Source organism: Pleurodeles waltl, chromosome 9, assembly GCF_031143425.1.
Source record: "Pleurodeles waltl isolate 20211129_DDA chromosome 9, aPleWal1.hap1.20221129, whole genome shotgun sequence".
NCBI lineage: Eukaryota > Metazoa > Chordata > Amphibia > Caudata > Salamandridae > Pleurodeles > Pleurodeles waltl.
Window position 1 is genome coordinate 743,541,339 of NC_090448.1, and position 21,779 is coordinate 743,563,117.

A 21,779-nucleotide genomic window follows, 5' to 3' on the forward strand; every position below is an offset into this window, starting at 1 on the left:
AGATAACCTCAGTGATTGAAACCATGGAGAGCTGTGAAGGACCTTGTATATATGTAAATTTGGCAGTTTGTATAATCGTCTTTTTGACTAGCCTTGATGTTGGAGAAGGAAAATTAAATAATTTATTGTGCAATTAAATTGCAATATCAATGAATTATTTATAGTTTCACTGGATGTGAATTATTCTTTGAATCTTCCCCTACTATTTTGACTATTTGTCTTTATATGTTGTGAATGAGGCATCTTTGGCATGACTTTCAGTCAGCAGGTAGGCTGCCAGGGTTCGTGTCAAGTCAGTCACTGGTCTTCATGCTCGCTTTTGTGTCTCTCCAGTGTCGTCGTCCTTTCAGGTCAGCAGCGTCTAATTTTCTGGTGCCAGGGGCTCCCCTAAATACTGAATTTAGGGAATATTAGGGGATTGTAGGGTGGTATGGGCCTCGTACACCTGGGTTCACTTACACCCCCTATATGACCACATCCTGTTTGAAGTGGGCATTACCCTGTCCCAGAGTTCCTAATACTGCCATTACGAAGATGGCAGACTTAAATTTTGTGTCCACATCGGGCAGCTCACTTTAGGGGTGGTACTAACCTAAGGGTGGACAGGCCTCTCTGACTAAATTTTCCGACCTGTCCAGGTGCCAAAAGGTCCTTCCGTTCTGCATCTCCTGTGAGGGAAGCCAGATCTGCATACCGAGGGCAGTGGGCTCTTTGAAGCCCCCTGCCTTGGAATGCAGATTTGCAGGTCATCATGGTGCGGGTGGTGTGTTAACACCACTGCCAGAGCATACTTTGTTCTTGACTGCCCAAGAGCGGAGGCTCTCACCCTTGGGGTCAGACACATGTCTGCTGGTGGCAGGCTGGTTAAGACTAGTCAGCCAGCACATCAGCAGGTGACAGTAAGGTGCCCTTTGGGTGCATGTATTAATAAACCAGTCTCTGGAATCAGTGAGGGTTGATTAATAGGAGATGTTTGATAACAAACATCCCTAGTTTCAGTGAAGCCATCATGTAGCTGGGGAACTCGTATTGACCTGTGTCCAGCACATGTACTTAAAATGGCTTCCCTACTCACTTACTGTGTCTAAGAATCGACAAAGGCAGAGCAAGGACATATCTGCTCTTGCAGATATGACCACACATGTAATATAATGCACCTTGCCTTAGAGCAGGAATGCCTGCTGTAGGTGTGGGTTATATATATTGCATGCAGTGTTATTGGCATGGCAAACCTGCTGTGTGTCATGTTATGTTTTCACTTTTAGTTGCATCTACATATGCAGCCTGCAATAGCTATCTGCAGGGGCTAGGTAAGGGGTCCCTAAGGGTGGTAGAATACATGCTGCAGTCCTTGGGTAATCTCTTTGGTACTCATGCCATAGGTACCTGGGGACTTACAGGGGTTCCAAAGGTATTGCCAATTGGGGAACAATTGTACAGTTTTAAGGAACGAGATCTGGAACTGGGGGCATGGTTAGCAGGAACCCAGAGCACATTCTGTCAAAATAGCATCGAATACTAGCCAAAAAGTGGGGGTGACCATGTCAGAAAGAGGCACTTTCCTAAAGGCATGTCATATATTCAGATGCACTGCATGTAGCATACTGTTTCACCTTCTCCTGGACATCTTAGTAGCTACTGCAAGCACACTAAACTTCTACATCACCTGTGACATTCTTAACAGCATAGGAGATATCACTGTACACAGATCAAAAATAAAAAGCCACAGAGGTTGTTTTATATACTATAACTAGGAAGTGTATAGCAGCCTCAACACTGACTTTGTATGTATTGCACAACAAACCTCACTCCATGCTCCAACATTCTTGAGAGCTTGCCAAGATATTACCATACTAGAAGCCAGTAAAGACTTAGCAAAAAGTAAATACAAAGGATATAATAACTGGATCTTCCAAGGAGGGTTGTACATACAGACACACACAACACTGCACCACTAATTGCTACTCCACTCACTCATGCACCCCCCTCATGGCAGGGCTACCCCTTAACTATATACTTAATGATAGCCAACAGAGAGGGAGTGGAGGAAGTTCTGCAGGGACCATGCACAATTATAATGCGCAACTGACCAAACCACTGGCAAGCTCAAACATTTTCTTGTGTCTCCATCCTGGATTCTGTCAGAGCTACCCAGTGACAGTAAGAGCAGCTCCTTCGTGCTTACCTCATGCCACAGATTGGCTCTCAACGTTCTACTAACTGGTGAACCCTGCCATAGAGAATGAAACAGGTACTTCTGCATGAGGCAATCTGGAAACCGCTGACACAGCACTACTGTATGCTACTAAGCAGGCAAAGACAGTACTAGCTCGGGTGATGCAGCATCACTGACACATGCACATACACATGTAAGCACTACATAGGTCCCCAAAATGTCTTTCAGGTACACATGGAGTGCTGAGAACACTGTGGAGTCTACAGCAACATCTGAGATGGATGACAATGGCTGTACCATCACTCCTGAGATTTAAACCCACAAATACCTTGTGAGAAATTGAGTTGCTGGTTGACAGGATGCAAGCCTTTCTCAAGCAACAGCTAGAATCCTTATCAGGGTGAACCACAAAAGTCACTAAATTAACCCGTGCTTAACCTACTGGTAGCTTGGCACAAAAGCAATCAGGCTTAATTTAGAGGCAATGTGTAAAGTATTTCTGCAGTACTCAAACAGTAAGAAAGTGAAAACACAACACAAGAATAACCCCACACCAATTTAAAAAAAGAATTGCTCCACACATCATAGACTTCTGAGCACTTAATTAATGAATTAGTCAACACCACAAGACAAAGGTCTCAGATGGTAGTTACGTGAAGAACCTGTCAGGCATTGCGGACCGTGACTGCTTGAGCTTTGTGTTGGCAGTCACAGTAGGCTGTAGATGATGGAGCTTCATGTTAGCAGGCGGCATAATCTTGGCACAAACAGGCCCAATTGCTGTTGTGAAGAGTCCCGAACTTCAGGATTTCTCCTTTTCTTCCAGGAAGAGCTCAACTGATACCACACCAAGGGTCCAGGACATAGGAGGCACTTATTTGGAAATCAGGAACTCATTCCAGCAGAGGCAACCAGGGCCCATGAAGGTCCAGTTGCAGGCCCAGTGCAGATGATCAACTAGGCAGCTGCAGGGAGCCCTCTGGAGTGTGTGGTGTCCCTATAACTCTGAACAAGAGGCCAGCTAACTAGCCCTTGGAGCCTCCCTGTCTAGGGTCCAGCCTGTTTGGGGATACAATAGGTGAGTGTGAAGTCCTTTGAACTGTGCCAGTGCCACTGAAGTGCAAGTGTGGTAGGTAACAGTTCCCTTCCCCTCAATCCAGGACGGCCCATCCTGCGAACACCCAGACCCTCCATTGTCATGCTGTCTACGAGGACTACACAAATGATGCCACCCACTACACTAAGACATGTGACCCAGGAAACAGGCTGCAGGCAGCAAATAGTAGGATAAGAAACTACCGACTTAAATCTGGCGTTACCATTAAAGACGGTTTAACAATTTCAATTCCTCAGTGACCAAACTTGATATTCCTTCCTGCTTCTAAACAAAAGTTATCTCTTATTAAATGTAATAAGGTAACCGAATGTTATCCTATGGGAGAGGTAGGCTTTGCAATAGTGAAAAACAAATTTGACAGTTTTTTACAAACAGGACATGCAAAACTTAAAAGTATATGTCCAACGTTGTAAACATACCGCACTCTGCACTATGGACCGCTTAGGTCCTACCCTAGGGGTGACATTTATCTATTAAAAAAGATTATTTAGGCCTGGCAAAAATGGGTTATTTTGCCAGGTCGAAATGGCAGTTTAAAACTGGAGGAGAGGTTTAAGATTAGAAAAGTGGATGTACTGCAAAGCCCAGAGCTGCCGACTTTGGAGCTGAGGAGCCTGGTCTAACATCCTGTGATTTTGAGCAAATCACCTAATCTCCCCATGTCTACAAAAAATGAATGTGTCCTTGTGTAAGGTAACTAGTGCTCACTTATAAAGTGCTCCATTACCTAAGGGTTGAGGTTACACTACATAAAACTGCAAAACAAAACCTGCACACAAGCTGCAATTGCAGGCCTGAGACAGCTTTCAAAGAGCTATTTAAGCCGGTGGTCAATAAGTGCTGCAGGCCCTGTAGTAGCATTTAATTTACCAGCCCTGAGTATGTGGTTTATCACGTTACTAGGAATTTACATCTAAATTAAATATGCTAATTGGGTGTAAACCAATTTCACCACGTTTAAAGGAGAGAGCCCAAGCACTTTAGCAGTGGTTAGTAGTGGTAAAGTGCAGGTAATCCTAAAAAAACTACATAAACAGGTTCAGAAACTAGGAGAGGTGGAGGAAAAATGTTTGGGGGTGACCCTGCAGTGAGGGCCAGGTCCAACATACCTTAATTCACCTGGCGAGGTTTAGAGATGGCTAGACGGTTGGGAGGAAAAAGCATTAGCTGTAGTAAAATGCCTTCTCAAACAATGGAAACACACTGTCACAGAGGAAGCAGTTTGGTGCAAGCCACCACCACAGCTACAGGTACATTAATAGAAAGGTTCACTTCAATAGTCACAGATGTGAATGGGACAGATCCACAAACTAGCTGGTACTTGAGTCAGGTAACACGCCTTCAAAGAATAGACAGGCTTGTCCTGTACTCCTTGTAGCCTGGGACTACATTTCTGTGGTGCATCGCACATTTCCTTTATCACAGCCTAACTTTGAGCTCCAGTGACATCTGCTCCATCGTAGGGTATTAGCCTTCACAGAATTGAGTGCAAAGTTGTAAACCCTTTTTAAAAACCACGTCAAGACTGAAACATCACTGCCCGCTTTGGCTGGGTTATGTTCCTTGTAACACCTTTCTATCATCTAGAACACATGGAAGGCATGAGTTGGCAACTAACATCCTTTCTATCTGAAACATCAAAGTATATTTCAGTATGTACCCTGATCAGTATAGGGAAAGGTGTGGAAGACATTGTGACGCAAAGGGTTAATTAGCTTGAGCAGTGTAGATGAGTGTGATGCCTGATGAAACCCCCCGAACAACGTGGAAAAGTTCATGATATTATTTTCAAGCTCGTTTGTGTAGAAGACTCCGTCTCAAACTTGAGAACGAGAGTACAGGGAGAAGATGGAATGAAAACAAAGGCTGGGGAAGGGCAGAGAAGCCAAGTGCTGATAACATAGCTAGAAAATGCCAGAAAGAGAGAGAATCCAAGCTTCGAGTTATTTAAGCACTGAAGTGTGGGTGAGGGACTTGAAGCTCGCAGATGGAGTTGTGAGAGCTGCCATGGCCCAGCGCTGCCTCCCTGTTTTGCTGACCGTGATGCTTGAGGGGGAGAGAGGTCCACGCAGGCGGTAGAGGGCTTCCCAGCATTTCGTGGACTAAGTTAAGTTCCACACAGGGATGAAAGGCCTTTGTTTCTCTGCTCTATTATTATGCTTGATTATTTATGCTTGCACTGTGTTTATAACCTGAAGTATTCAGCTCGTTTATATTTTGCTTTCTAAACATCGTAGTGTGAGCCTGCTGCAGTAACTGAAACATGCATTTTGGTGTGCAGTAAATCAAAGCTTATATCTGTCAATGAACTCTTTGCTTATATATATGCATAGATGCTATTTGTAGTGTACTTTTATATAAATAGATGCTTTTCATTGCTATTCTTATTCCACTATTGTTAATGTGCTAAATGCCTACATTTACCTGAAATTCTAGTAAAGCTAAATTGTATTCATAATTGGCGTGTGGTCCTTCATTGAGCGTCCTTATTGACTTATACCAAACAGGTGTCAACCAGTCACCTGGATAAGACATGCCCCCTCTTTTCTCCAACTGGTCTTCTCTGGCAATTCTCCTTGCCAACACTATATCTACTCATCAGGGACTTGCTCCCTCTAACCAGGTCACCATCTGTGTGCCTTTCCCATAGGGACTGTACCACTCAAAGACACCCTTAGGCAGCGCACCATCCAGAGGTAAGTTAGTAGTTTATGTGCCCTGACTACACCACGATTATCATTGAGACTCTGTGACCTGGAAAACACGGTCATATCCACTAGTCAAATTGCCATTTTCTACATCTTACATGTCATTCTGCCCATCCACATGTGAAGTCAAACCCCACTCCAACTCAATAATTCTGGGCCCCTGCATGAGCATCAAACTATTTCATGGCATTCTGTGACCTCCCATTCTCCAGCAATGTTACAAACTGTGCTAGATTTGACCCATGCAGTGCAGTTAAGCTTGACTGCTGGCCCCTGGTATGTGGCCACTTTACATGGGGTTTAAGGAAGAAATTAGTTGGATGTCATGCAGTTAATGCAGTGGAAGGTGGTAAACAAAGCCAATGATATTATAAGAATACAGAAAATGACAATAGGCCTCACTGTAATCACTTCACAATTTGACCAGAGATTATATTTTCGGGACGGATGTAATGAAACCCAGGGAACCAGTGGGACATCTAGGTGATCAATGTAGACTATGACACGTTCACACAAATTATTCACTGGCCACACACATTACTTAAGGTGAGTGATGAAATTGATCTAAACATTGTAATCCATTGTGGTGCATAAGAAATTACACCTTACAGAAGTAATGGTGTGCAGATGTACAAGGACATTAAGGTCAAGTTGAGCAAGTCATGTTCAGTCCCTTTTGATGGAACAGACAGTCTAATGTGTTTGGAGCTCAGAATTAAGTGTCATGACGATGAAATTTTTGCATTCCGCTGTGAGGAAATCTTGAGCAGTAAGACTTCTATTCAGGAAAACAATTATCTACTTCTAAGATGCATTAAGGCTTCAATCTGCTGGGATGCCTTCAGGCAGCTGTGCCTTATTTCCCTTGCCATACTGTCATACAAGGGATGCTTTGCCAGAAGAGTAAATCAAACTTTTAAAAGTGGTAGAGAAGACTTGACACACTTACCTAAGGTGAAAGAAAAGTTGGTGAAAACATCAAGCAAAATGAAGTAAAACTATGAACAACAATCAAAGTCAATAGGTCTGGCATTGGCTTGTTGGCTTTGTCAATATTTGTTTTCGTCATCACTTTTGCTAAATGTCACTGTTGAGAAAGCTGCCGGTCCATCATCAACATTTAAAAAAAAAAAAAAAAACACACACACACATGCTGCCTTAAAGCAAAGATATTTTGGCTCAAAAAACATATTGCCAGATTAGGCTTTGGTCCATAAAGAAACTACTTTGTGTGTGGGTGTGCTCCTTGTGAAAGGCAGAATGCCATCATTCACAGCAAAAATTGCCACTGGATGAAGTGGGCTGACCCACTTCTCTTTTGTGGTCTTTAAATCCACTGTAGGTTATTGATAAGCCCACAATAGGTCTTTCTGGCTGGTAGGTGACAACTGAAAGGACATCAAGGGCTAAAGAAATGCATGTCCATTAAGTTAGAAAAATGTAACTAAGAGGAGATAGGTGTTCAGAAGTTCTGGGATGTGTGGAGCAATAAATTAACTAAGATGGCTGTCTTGGAGTTAAAAAAAAGAGGTCTCACTCCATTATGGTGTTGAAAAATTCAAAGGGGAAGGAGTTCAATTTTGTCTTTCAGGTTTTGATGTATTTTTAAAAATACAATTAAATCAATTACATTTAAGAACTGTGTCACTGTACTGCCTTGGGGTGAGGAAAATATTTAAAGCTTATACATGTAAGATGGGTCCTGTAGTACAAGAAGCATGGCCTTTAAAATGTCTATAAGTTCTAATGACCTGTAACATTAATATGTGGTCAGATTCTGTAGGGTATTCGCAAAACACTTTTAAAATTCTGGGCAGCAGTCATGGCACTGTCAATAGAGAAAACCTGTCATGTACCTTCAACTTACAGATAAGACAACAGACTGATCTGTACTGAGTAAGTAAAATTTATTTAAAACAGAGAATGAAGCAAAATGAAAATCACATAGAAGGCACCAATAATCAAAGCCCTCACCTTAGAGAAGTAGCCAACGATGTGGAAACCCTTAGCATCATATTCTGTCATGACGTAGAACAAAAAGGGGTCTGTGTCGTAATATAAAGTTTTGTGGTCCAGGAAGCACTTGGCCAGAAGACACAAATTCTGAGAATAGCTCTAAAGAATAAAAAAAGACACAGACTTGTAGAACAACATCATTGATTGTTGTAGTGTCTTCATGTCAGGATGTATATACTGCCAACAAATCTCGTTAGAGGGTTATTGCACACCTGCAAACCCCTCAATAAACACCTGGTCATTGTCAAATTTCTGTCTCTAATACAAAAACATTACAATTGCCACATGTGCTTGTTCAACAAGAGAAAAAAACAAGACTCTCCAAAATTATGTCTCCAGATTTGGAATCAGTAGTCCCTTCTAGCAAAGAGACACTCCTATTTGTTTGTGGATCAGTGACAGAATGTCCTGGGAAAGGTTTGGTGGGGTTCTTTGACTGAAATATTCAAGTCATTAACTCAACCATTTATTTACTGCACGTCTTTGGAGAAGCTCCTAGTTTTCCAATTATGAAAGGGAGGCACAGGAAGATTGAGAGTTTTCCTCAAGATCACAGATTTTGTTTAAGTATGTTTAGATATTGGTGTACCTTCAGGGTAGATCTAGTCTTAATTTATGTGTGAAAGAACTTCCAAAATAATAACATGTTCATTTCAGATAATAAAAATCAATAACACATCCATCATAAAACAGTCTTTATAAATAGAGATTAATCACTAATACTGCAAAATCCATATTAACCTAAAGGACTGATTTAGATCTTGGTGGAGGGGAATACTCAGTCACAAACGTGCTGGACATCCCGTCCACCATATTACAATCCCATTATATCCTATGGATATTGTAATATAGCAGACGGTATATTCCATCTGCTGCGATCTAAATTAGGCCCTAAGTGTCAAATACACTAATATATAGTATCACATCCCATTAATGTACGTAATACAGTCATGGATTGCAGGAAAAATTCACCACTGTTTATAATACTCAAAAATATGGCTGATATCATGGCAGGATTTACTGGGCCATCACAATAAATCACAATTGTACATTCCTTGCAGAGAACAAATAGCTAGAAATGGAAAAGACCATAGGGTCAGTGCATTGGGAATACATATTTTTTTAGCGGCCTGATGATGTTGTGTACTGGAATTCTTAAGTATTGGTAGCAGGTTTTTATTATGGGGCTTACTAAACATTAAGCAGAAGAACAAAAAAGTGCCTGTGTTTCCCCACACTCAGCTCAAAACAATGGTAACAAAACTGTGGCTGTTCTTTCAATTGTCTAATTCCAATTACTTTTCACATAACCAGGACTTGGGATCTGTATTTACTGCCTGCAAACCCATCATCATACTTTGTTTTCCAACTATACAGGTAAAAAAGCTCACATGCTCATGGGTCAAGCATGGAACATGCTGTGCAGGCATCACGCACAATATTGTTACTCAACTTAGGAGATGACACCACTAAGAGATCCCTTGTTTCATAGGTTATTTAAGGCCATACATTCCAGTTTACAACACTAAATGATCGAGGTTTGAACACCCCAAACAAGACTAAACTATTTCTTCCTAATGAGTACACCTTATAAAACAATTTATCTCTTGGTATAACTTAGCCATAAAGTGCCCCACTTATACATGGACTAAGGTCTAATCATATTCTGAGAGACCCCTCATCCTAAATAGGTCCCTAACACGGTTGGATAGCGGGAAGATTTAAATATGCAAGCACCAATCTGCACCAGACATCCACATTCTATTTCTCATCCACTGCAAACATGAGTATATGTAACTTCAGCTACTGAACATTCCCCAACATCTTTGATCCAGGTACTATTGGGGGCACTCGCTGAGCTAGCAACAGATAGAGCAGAAAACCTGTATCTCATGTTTGCTTTTCATGATTTAGGATGAAGTTTTAAATGGCAGTGTCAATCTTCTTTTCAATTAACCCCCCAACCACACCATTCACCAGACCTAATAATGCATCCAATAGTTCACAATAAGTACATAAAAGTACATCTTATAGGTAAAATCAGCTACATATAATTGCTGCACCTCAGACAAGAAAGTGATTGGGAAGACTAAATCTTTTGAAGGATTACTGGTGCCATATGGGTCCTATGTAAGTTTTGAAACTGAGGCAGTTTAAATCTGGCATTGCCAGATATCCCCTTGACCCTCAGCCAGGCATTCAACCATTACAAATTAGATAGAGGCATTCCATGATCATCTGCTGACTTCATTTTCACATGGACTTCATCACATGGACACTCAGCTTGAACCACCCTACACAATATAAAAATGACACGTCTACCCAAAGTCAAACTTGCCAAGACAGCCACTGTTTCAGACTAAGGTGGCTACATTGGGAAGTTATGCTACTTTGCCTTACTCGCCCTCTCCAATGTCTGTACACTAAGAACTAACCTCTGTCCATTAAAATTAGTTTGTGCTGCTCCCAACTGAAGAAAGATTCCAGTGTTAGACATATGGCCCATCTAGCCGAATCCCTAACGAGTAACAACCATATCAGTCAACATGTGAAAGGGGAGCAGACTCTATTAGATTACTGATGTTCTGTATACCAAAGCCCCCATTCTATTCCTCCAACTGGGCCATACAAACACTATTATCTTAATCAGCTAAAGGGTCCCAGATTTAGGATTAATTCTCAACAGACAAATTTACGGTCATGTTGTTCATGTCAAGCAGCTAATAAATATCTGTTACCACCAGTTAATTTACCCATCATTTGAATAAATATAGCCAAGTAATAACATTCTAGATCATGGAGTGTCAAATTACAACATCAGTATGGGTGGTTAAAAGTTGTAACTTAGTCTGTAGGGCGCAAGACCGCACGCAGAGTAGAAGACCTCTTGCTGTTAATACTCTGGTCCCGACAAGAGTCAACATCCCCTGCAAATCACAGACATCTAGAAAGCATAATCATTTTCATAAGAGAAATTCAAAACAGCAGATATTCTGTGCCAACTTGACTGTGCATGATCTGGAAACCCAAATACTGAAATGTGCTAGGCTCTCAAGTCAGGCCCAGTTCAAACAATTCAGTATGATCTTGCAGGCCAAGAATCCCTCATTAGAAATAAGGTATATTTCTGCAAATCTGTGACGAGCCTGGGCACATCAGCAAATGTTTGTAATTTATGCCATCCACATAGAATGAGACAGTATGCCTCCTATAACTTATGTTAATTCCCCATTCAGACATAAACCTGCATAGGGTAACACCAATCGCTTCACAACCTATGTAAAGGGGAAAAAACAAGCACCCCTCCCTAAGTCCCCCTTCACTGAAATCAATGCTTCTGGCATATGCCTGTTGTAGGACGCTGGCCCTTGATAATTATATACCAAAAAGAGGTATGCTGGGTAGAAGTCCAGGTATCCCCTTAGAAGAGGACAGGGCTTTCTTTAAAAATCCCAAGTGCTCTATTTGTGGTAGAGTAGTCGAGCAGCTCAGGCTAATCAAAGGAGAGTGTTAGACATTTATTGCATATACACAGTCAGTAAATAATACACATGCTCTCAAAAAGGAGATCTACACCAATTTAGAAAAATAACAACAGGTATTTCATTGAATTTTTAACACCAAGAACTTTGCTATTGGGTAAGCACTTTTTAAGTTAGCAGTTTTGAAGCATACAGCAAATTACACTTGCCTTGACTTTAACGCAGTAATGTTTTCCTACGGTAAAAGAAGCATATACTGCATAAGGAGTACTTGCCAATGACTCACATTACTGTTATTCTGGAGTTGAGATAAGTAGGGGGCAAGGTTCAAGGCAACACCAATAGGTCAACTCAGTCGGCTCTGGGGCATCCAGGTGTACCAGCGCTTTTCAGCGTCTGGTGCCCTACTAGTATCCTATGGGAAAGAAACATTCTGCATACACATACTTGGCAACAACTTACCGGACTGTTCTTCTGGAGTTAAGGTAAGTACTGGGTAAGGTCCAAGGCAGCACCAAAAGGTCACTTCGGGAGGCACTAGGGCGTTCGGGTACAGAGGTGCTTTACAGAGTCAAGGATACCAATCACTTTAATGGGAAACGGGTCGAGAGAAAAGAGGCTGCAAGTGGGGACTTGGAGACCAGACTGCTAAACCCAAAAGGGAAAGGGGGAGTGTCAAGTCTTGAGGGTCTTTGGTAAGCAGACACACCATCTGTCCACGGCAACTCAGGCTGGGGTGGCGGGGGTGCATCTGCAATGGGTCTTTGTCCAGTGGGGTCATGTTGCTGTAGACACTCGCTGTTAGAAATGGGCTCTCTAGCTGGCAGTCAGTTTGCACCCTGTCCAAGTTGGGACCCTCACTCTAGTCAGGGTAAGGGAGTCACACACCTAAGATAACCCCTGCTCACACCCTTGGTAGCTTGGCTCGCGCAGTCAGGCTTATCTCAGAGTACTTATCTATGCTCTTATCACCCGACTGCAAGTCCTTCCTTTAAAGAAATCCCAATAAGAAGAAAGGTACAGGTTTTCAGAGACACACACTGAATATCCTATCTTCAAGTGGGAAACGCAGGCTGGAACTGGATCTGGAGGCAGTGTCTCTTTTTCTATTCCCATTTCCCATTTCCTTTTTCCCCTAGCAGATGGAGGGTTCAGATAATCAGTTAAAGTCTGAGCACGCATCTGTTCGAGGGAGTTGGGTAAAAGGCATCTGCTCCTGTGGAAGTTTGATTTAATGGGTAATCTTCTGACAGTACCCATGCCTTAGGTACCAGTGGTACAGTTTAATAGGGACTTACAGGGGTGCTAAAGGTATTGCCTACTGGGGAACAATTGTATAGTTTTAGGGAAAGAGATTAGAGACCTGGCAAAACTTGGGGGCGACCATTTTAAAAAGAGGAACTTTCATAGAGATGTATGTACAGTAGTTTCACCTATTTCCTAAATTTGGTGTGATGTAACAATAGTTCCTAACTCTAAATAGAAACTGCCAATAATCGTGTCAAATGTCTGTCTAAATCCCAATAGGCCACAATAAATTTGACTTCTTCCGACAAAAACTGCTTCATATGGGTAAACCATCGCAGATTCAACATTTTGTTTTAACCATGCACAAAACCAAACTGACTGGGGTGTATTAGGGACCGGATCACTCATCAAGCATCAATTAGGAACCATACTGAGTACATCAGGCTCCTGAAAAGGACCCAAGTTTCTGTTTTCAGTATGTGGCTTTGTTCAAACTAAACAATCAGGCACTCTTAACTTGCTTGTGGATAGCTTTAATCTATCCTCCAAATATGGCTCGGTAAGCATCAATGCTACAGCTCCTCAAATAGTTCAGGGTGCTGAAGGTTGGAAGATCAGTGAGGTAATCTGAACGCCATTTACAAGGCCTTGAATGATTTCCCTTCGGTCACTGTAACTGTGTACACACTCTCTGGTAGCACAATAGCCATATCTGGCAACCGGCAAATTGGTTATTTCTTTGATAGTCAGCACACAACTTTGGCTCTGTAAGCCTGAGTCATAGAATCCCTCAATTCTGCTCTGTGAAACTCTGAAGCAGCCCTCGTTGGCACATTCCATAAAGCATCTTGCTTGAAAAGGTCAAACAACCCAACATGCTCATACTCAGTGATTTTCACAAGAAATGTACAAGTGTATGTTCCTATAAGTAGCAGCCCATGTCAGATATAAAAAAAATGTTGCCAACTCTAAAATCACAAGTGGTACCAAATATTTCTGATTTAGACATGAAAGCTTCCATTTTTTTTTGTACGGAGTACATGGGATTCTTCGGGAACCCCTCCTTCCCTGAATTTTGGTTTGAGCTGACTTCTAAAATGAATACTGGCATGGAACAGGTAGGAACTAGAAACGAACACCCGGGACACTGAGCCAACAACTGCTTAGAAAACACTATGCATTGATTATTTATGGAGTGCGCTGCCGCCAAACAAAGGCACCGTGGAGCTACAAATCTAAGGATGGTCAAAAACAACATAAAAAAACTCAAAACAGACAGAAAAAGAACCAAAAGGCAACTTGCCAACAATGGAACAAAGAACAGCAGACATAGTTTCAAGCCTGCCGTGAACCACCTGTGCTCAAAACAAAGGTAAAGATGTTTTTTATCCAATTAAAATTTAAAAATGAAAGCATGTACACCTGTTCATGAATTGTAAGTAGGCAAAAAAACAGCAGCACACTCTCAAACAAGGGAAATTCAGTCTTCTGAGCAGGTGGAAAACAACACAACTAAATGGTGAATGCTGATGAGATATTCGAGAAGGCCAGATGTGGTCATATAGAGGAAGGGATGGAACAGGTGCAACATTTTTAAACTAACTGCTTTCATTTCATAATAAAATCTTGTTTAATGGACACATGTCTATAATCAAGAACAAAAGAAGAAACAGACTCATTCTCTCGTTGCAACACACTTCCACTGGCTAAACAGTGTATTTCAATTAGCCCTTTTTTGTCTCAATATAGAAATAGGAAAAATAACTCAACAGTAATGGGGAAACGGTAGGAAGGAGACTGCAAACAGTATTATCTCAAGCAATGAAACCTAGGAGTTCATAAAGTAGCAAAACACCATCCATTCCCCCTTCCCATTAATCAGGCTTTGGTTATGTCCCAATTCTTGCTCCGATTCTGATCTTCCAGCTAAACTAGAAGTATGTGCCGCCTAAGGATCTGTAAAAGAACATATATGACGACAATTGGCAGATACCACGATAAGGCCCCCATGCCCTCCTGTCAGCAATTCCTTTAGTACAGAAAGGATCTCTCACCTGTTATTCTGAGTGGTTCTACTAAGGCCAGGGAACATCAAAATGCTTTAAATTGGAAACTGCAAGTCTCAGTTTTTGGAGGCTGCAAGGGTGACAACTTCACCTTGCATCGGAGACCCCTGTTCTAGTAAAATAGTCTCAGCAACAGATATTTTTTCTCCTGCTCCACTTGATGTAAGTCTGAGTATGTTGTGGACCTCTAGTTTTGTTGTGCCACACCACCTCAGTCTGTAGGAACTGCAACATCAAGCTTCCAATGTATCCAGATTCAAGCAGAGGAGGCACACCAAATATCCATTCTTTTGAGACTCAGACAGCATTATCAAGCACTCCATGTCATGCTTGTTACCCCGTCTTCAAATTTATCTACACAAGCTCCACAATCTCAAATTGTTAAATGAGGAGCAAGCATGGTGGATGCATTTATTACGAACAGACCTTCGCGAAAAGAGCTTCCCCCCCCCACTAGAATGCTCTATTTCATGAGTGATGTATGCCTATATCACTTTGGAGAAAGGTTTTGGTCTTCACAGGCAAAAAAAAAGACTACAGAGGCAAAGTATTGGTTAACAAGTCATTACCTCCCAAGCCAGGATAGTATGCCATACTTTACAGATGTGGGAGGAATTGAGGACTTCTCTGTGAGGATGTGAAAGAGGAATCTGCTTAGAGTTGCTAAATAAATAGATCTTGGTGATCAAATACTAATCACCACATGACCAAATAAAATAGCTTCTACGTGCAAGGGCTTATGTGCTACACCTTGAGGTGTTAAGTTTGGATACCATTGCCCTACATGAAGCAGGAAACACATAATTAGAAGGTCATGTCATGGTCTGTTACAACAGCCTCAGAATAGATCAATGTATTTGGAGCTCGTTGGTGCTGACAAACATAATTTCAACTCTACCAGCAGAATACTAAAAGGATGCCAAGGTAAGAATTCTAACCTCAGATTCAAAGAAGAAAACCAAATGTACTCCAATCAATATATTGCCACTGTTCATCAACTACTTCATCTCAAAGCAGCAACACTAACTCAACATTGCATTCAACAAAGGCTTCTCTCTGATGAGGATAAGTGATACAACAAAGGAACGGACTGCTGTGTAAAAATAGTAAAGGCTTATTTCACAAGCTCTATAGATTTTTCTCATGAATGCTAAATTGAGGTTTCTCGCTTACGCTGCACTTGACCCTTCCCTTTGATCTTCTTTTCGGTTCATGCTCCTTTCCATTGTTCAAATATGGACTTCTATTGTAGTTACAATTTCGTTATTGAGGGCAATCGACAATGTTCCACAATAAAGCATGGGCACAGAGAGGCTTTCACTACTAATTCTATGTGGCAAAGAAAAACCCAGACAGTTTCTTTAATATTCATAACTTAACCATCAAATATGAAACTTAGCCAGGGGAAGGGAATGACAAAAGCCAAATATCCTTGCTATTAGTTGCATTTTGAGGAGGAAGGAAGGAATTAGCAACAGAACATTCTTGTTTAGTCTGAATTCTACACTGAGTGCTCACCAAGTTCATGACTGCAGTGAAAGCCCATGTGAAAAGCAGGGGATTTACAACTACTGCTGTTTCAACGATTAGCTAGTAAGAGCTTCCTATGCACAAGCTTAGATGTATAATATAACCAAGGTTCTAGTGTCTCCATTGCCTCTATACCTCTAAGTAAATAATAATGAGGCCTTTCTTTTTTAAATCCTAAGCCACTGATTTATCTCGGGTCTTGTGGGCCTTGGCACACTAACTGTCCTCTTTATACCCAAAAGTACATAAGATTAACTCAGTCAGACCACTGTGATCAAAATAGAGATTCAAAATCCTAAAGATTTCATCTTCGAATAAATTGATGCAGGATCCAGTCTGGTGGTCTTGGTAACACTACCTTCTTACAAGTGTTCTTTCCTACGTCCCAGACCAGAGGAAGTCTTAACATCATATTCCTCCAAATACAGCTGAGGCTGGGAAGTCACTCCAAGAAGACCTGAAAGAACATAACTGGGGTATCCAATGATTCTGCTCACTATAGAAACTCATTCCATGACAGCACTGCTGCAAATGAAAGGGCACTTAATTCTGCAATCTACTGACAGCTGTTGAGGTATCATTGGTGCAGGTTAAGTCAGATAGTGATCACCCAATTAGAAACTTATCTGGCATATGTCATGAATCAAAAAGCCAATATGCTCAGTTAGTTATGGTAAGTAACTCATTAATTCACCACCTAAATCTGCAGTCCGATATGGCAAAGTACTTGTATCTAGTCATGGAATTAACCACTAATAAACATGGCTGTTGTAGTAAAGTCACTCTTTTTGGCATGGTTACTGCCACTTTTTGACTGCTGCCAGTATACTCTGACTGTCTTCATTGGGATCCTGCTAACCAGGACCCCAGTGATTGCGCTCTCTCCCTCTAAATTTGGTTGTTTAGGACTTAGCACCCCCCCACACTGGGCATACTGGTGCCCACATATAATTCCCTAGTATATGGTACGTAGGTACCCAGGGCATTGGAGCACCAGGGGTTCCCCATGGGCTGCAGCATGTATTGTGCCACCCATGGAAGCTCATGCAAAATGTGTCTGCAGGCGTGCCATTGCAGCCTGCGTGAAAAGATGCATGCACCCTTTCACCACAGGTCACTGCACCAGGTCACTGTTAGTCACCCCTATGGTAGGCCTACTAGCCCAGAGGGCAGGGCGCAGGTACCTGTGACTGAGGGCGCCCCTGCATGAGCAGAGGTGCCCCTACAAACTCCAGCTCTGTTACCCTGGACTTCGTAAGTGCGGGGAAGCCATTTTACCCGTGTACTGGACACAGGTCATTACCTATGTCCAGCTACATAATTCTAACTCCGAACCTGGGCATGTTTGGGAACAAACATGTCAGAATCATACTTCAATGCTGCTGTCAGTATTGGTTGTAGGATTCCATTCACTCTGGGGGCTCCTTAAAAGACCTTCAGCATTGCCCCTACTAGCCTTCTGGGGTTTTATGGGCAGCCTGTGCTGCTGCAACCCCTCAGACAGGTTTCTATCCTCCTGCTGCTTGACCAGCTCAGGCAGAGGAAGGCAGATCAAAGGATTTCCTGTGGGAGAGGGGGGTAACACTCTTTCCCTTGGAAATAGGTTTTACATGGCTTGGGAGGGGTAGCCTCCCCAAGCAACCGGTAGGCTTTGAAGGGCACATTTGGTGCCCTCCTTGCATAAACCGGTATGCACCAGTCCAGTGACCACTCCCCTGTTCATCACCAACCCAGGGGTGGTGCCCAGAGATCCTCCTGTTGGCCACTTGATTCTGCCATCTTGAATCCAAGGTGGGCAGAGGACCATGGGAGCATCTGAGTGGCCAGTTCAGGTAGGTGACGTCACAGCCCCATCCTGATAGGTGGTAACCCTGCTAGGTGACCAATCCCCCTTCCAGGGCTATTTAGAGTATCCCTCTTGGGTGGGTCCTCAGATTCCACATGCAAAATTCCAGTAGGACTCCTCTGCATCCTTTACTTCATCTTCTGGCCACTGGGAATGCAACTGGACCCCCGCACCGGGAACTAACAATCTGCAACTTCAGAGATAACTCCGCTCTGCAACATTTTCTCTGGCTCCTTCCAGCAACCGCAACATTTCCCCGGCTGTGCACTCCCTGAGAGCGGCGAGTCTCCAGTACAGACAAGAAGGTCACCAGAGGTGGAAGATAAAATGGCCTTCCTTGAGACAGGTTGCCCTCCACACTCCAGTATCAAAGAACCGCTGCAGCGTTTCCGGAGATTGTTATTGATTCCTTGAGATCCCCTTTGTATTGAGACCACTGCTGGCAGAGGCACCACTGGAGAGCCCTCAAGTGCCAGCATGCGTGAATGACCAACAGATTATAGGAAGTAAACAGACCAAGCAGGTGTAGGACCTTTAGGAATGGAACAACCGCTACATTTTGAAACATTGGAATCATATCCTGAATGTCCCAAATCCTATGAGGAGGAGGGTAGGCATGATTCAATGATGTGTCCAGTACCACCCATATGAACAGGAGTCACTGAGAGGGCTCCAGGTGAGATTTGGGAACATTCAACGAAACGCCAAGGTTGAACAACAACTGAGATGTCACCTGCAAATGATACAGCACTAACTCTGGGTACTTGGCTTTGATCAGCCAATCGTCCAGGTAAGGGAATACCGATATTCCCTTCCGTCTAAGTTGCACTGGAACCACTGCCTTCACCTTTGTGAAAACACGAGATGCGGAAGTAAGTACAAAAGGAAGGACCTCAAACTGGTAGTGCTGCGACCCCACCATGAAATGGAGATACTTCCTGTGCAACTTCAGAATAGGAATGTGAAAATATTTATCCTGCAATTCGATAGAAACCATCTTGTCTTCTTTGTCCAGCGCAAGAAGCACCTGTGGCAGGGTCAGCACTTTGAATTTTTCCTGTTTGAGGAACCAATTCAAAAACCTCAGGTCCATAAGTGGCCTCAAACGACCATCTTTCTTGAGAATCAGGAAATACCTTGAATAACAGCCCTACCCTTATCCTGCTCCGGAACAAACTCCACTGCGCCCTATAACAGCAGATTGTGCACCTTCTGTTGAAGCAACAGTAGATGCTCTTCTGAGCACAAAGAATGTTGGGGAGGGAAAGGAGGGGGAAACTCCTGAAAGAGAAGGGCATAACCATTTCCTACAATGCTCAGCACTCATCAGTCTGATGTTTTCAACTCCCATTCTTGGAGAAAATGAAACAACCTTCCCCTTATGGGTAACAGATGCTGCTTGAAGGGTGAGGACTAGGGGAGGACTAGGGCTGCTTCCCTGACTGTTTTCCAGCGGAGGATGACAACGAGGAGAAGGAAGGCTGCTGAGTGGCACCACGTGATCTGTCTTCCACGACCCCTGTCGGACCTGTAGAAGGGGTTGGCAGGTTGTTGACTCTGGAACTGCTACCTCCCACGAAAGGAGGAGCTATGGCCAAACCTCCTAAACCTATGGAAAGATCTATAGGTCGATGAAAGCGACTGAAGACCTAAAGACTTAGCAGTGGCCATGCTGTCTTTAAACTTTTCAAGTGCAAAGTCAGCTTTTTCTCCAAGCAGTTTGGACATATCAAACGGGAGGTCCATCAAGGAGGATTGCATATCCTGGGTAAACCCCAAACCTCTATGCCATGCATGTCTCCTATTGGTCACTGCTGTTCCCATGGTTTTGGCAACATAATCAGCTATAGCTAGGTCAGATTGAATAACCTGTCTAGCAGCTGGTTGACTATCATGTAACAAATCCTGAAAATGCTCCTGCACCTCCTGTAGCAAATTAGGAACCACCTGTCTTGCCGAGTCCATTAGCGCATGGATATACCTGCCCAACACACATGTAGCATTAACCGACTTTAATACCACACTACATGAAGAGAAGATCTTCTTCGCAAATTGTTCCATGCATTTAGATTCCCTATCCACAGGAGTTGTAGGGAAGGAACCAAGAGCTGCCTTTGAAGAGCAAGAAGCCTGGACCACAAGACTCTCAGGTGAAGGATGCAGTTAGGAATTGCGGATCACCTGGCGCAGGTTTATATCTTCTGGCAATCACCTTGGACACAGCTAGTATAGTGAGTGGTTTGCGCCACAGGTCCAGAACTGTCTCAGTCAAAGCATCATTAAACGGAAGCAAAGGCTCCAAGGTAGCAGAAGAGGAGTTAAGCACTTCACTCAGAATGTTTGTTTTTAACTCCGAAGTGGGTAACGGCAGTTCCAAACATTCTGCTGCTTTCCTTATCACTCCATGGTGATCAGTAACTTCCAGAGGAGGAATACCACCAGGTGATCGATAATTGCCACTCTGGAGAGGTATCCAAACCACTAGCCTCATCAACACCTTCAAAGGCTTGAGAAGTTAAAGGGATTTCTCCTTCCTCCTCAAGTTCTAGTTGCTCCTCCCTCATAGTATTGCTGCTCTTCTAAAAGCCTCAAAGCTGCTCTTCTAGACCTTAGTCTACATTCCAGTCTCTGCGTCAATAAAGCATGTGCCGACGTCAACGACGCCTTTCGCAGCACCAGTGAAGCCGGCGCCAGGATGTCACTCTGAGCAGAGTGACTATGTCAGACACGATCTATCTGACCTCCGCATCAGCGGCACTGTCAACTCCGATGTCTTTGGAGCCGAAGGCATGAAAGGCAAGAAATTAGTCTGTTTATATGGTGCCAGGAGTCCTCCAAGATTAAACACTAAAGGTCCTGTGGGGCCGCAGGTGCACCCAAAGGGGCAAAAGCTCTATTGAAAATGCTAAACATAGCATTTACAAATACAGGCGGATCTGTCCCCGTAGTGGGAAAATTCGGATACTTCTGCTGAGGCTGAGCTTGATTTGACTCCTGATTTTTAATCTTCGGATCCGTAACAGGGGAGAATTGTGCAGCACTAGTTGGTGACGCCGAAATCTCAACACTTCAGACGACTTCTGTTGAGTAGGAGACAAGGTAGGACTAATCTCCCAAGTCATCCGCTGCTGAGACTTAGAAGCGGGGGATGGACTCTTATCATGAGATGAACGACGGCGTGAGCTATGACAACACCACTTCTTATGCAACTTTGATGATCGATGCAACAACAACTTCTCTCGATGACTCGGTCTCCTACGACCAAGTTTCTCTTTTTTGGCTTTCGAGAGGAACAGTTTGGCTTCTCTTTCCTTCAAAGCCTTGGGGTTCATCCTCTGGCACAAAGGACAACCTGCAATGTCGTGGTCAGAACTGAGACACCAAAGGCAATCTATGTGCGGGTCAGTGACCGACATATGACCTCCACACTCTTTACATGGCTAAAACTCCGACTTCTTCGGTGGTGACATTGTATCCCAACGAGACTTCAACGAAGAAAATACCTTGAAACATTGTAACAAACAGGAGTGGTAGGAAAAAACGTTACGCCGGTGTCAGTACTTATGGCTCCGATGATGTCAGAAGGGGTT

At 43.1% G+C, this 21,779-nt stretch overlaps 1 protein-coding gene across 13 annotated transcripts in view; it reads right to left on the bottom strand.

The window, feature by feature from the left end:
- Positions 1–21,779, bottom strand: part of KAT5 (lysine acetyltransferase 5) — a 623,375-nt gene that overhangs the window by 140,921 nt on the left and 460,675 nt on the right. For all 13 annotated transcript variants that reach the window (XM_069207870.1, XM_069207861.1, XM_069207869.1 and 10 more), the window contains one exon: positions 7,976–8,116. In XM_069207870.1, the coding sequence (XP_069063971.1) occupies positions 7,976–8,116 (141 nt within the window). The remainder of the gene's footprint in view (positions 1–7,975; positions 8,117–21,779) is intronic.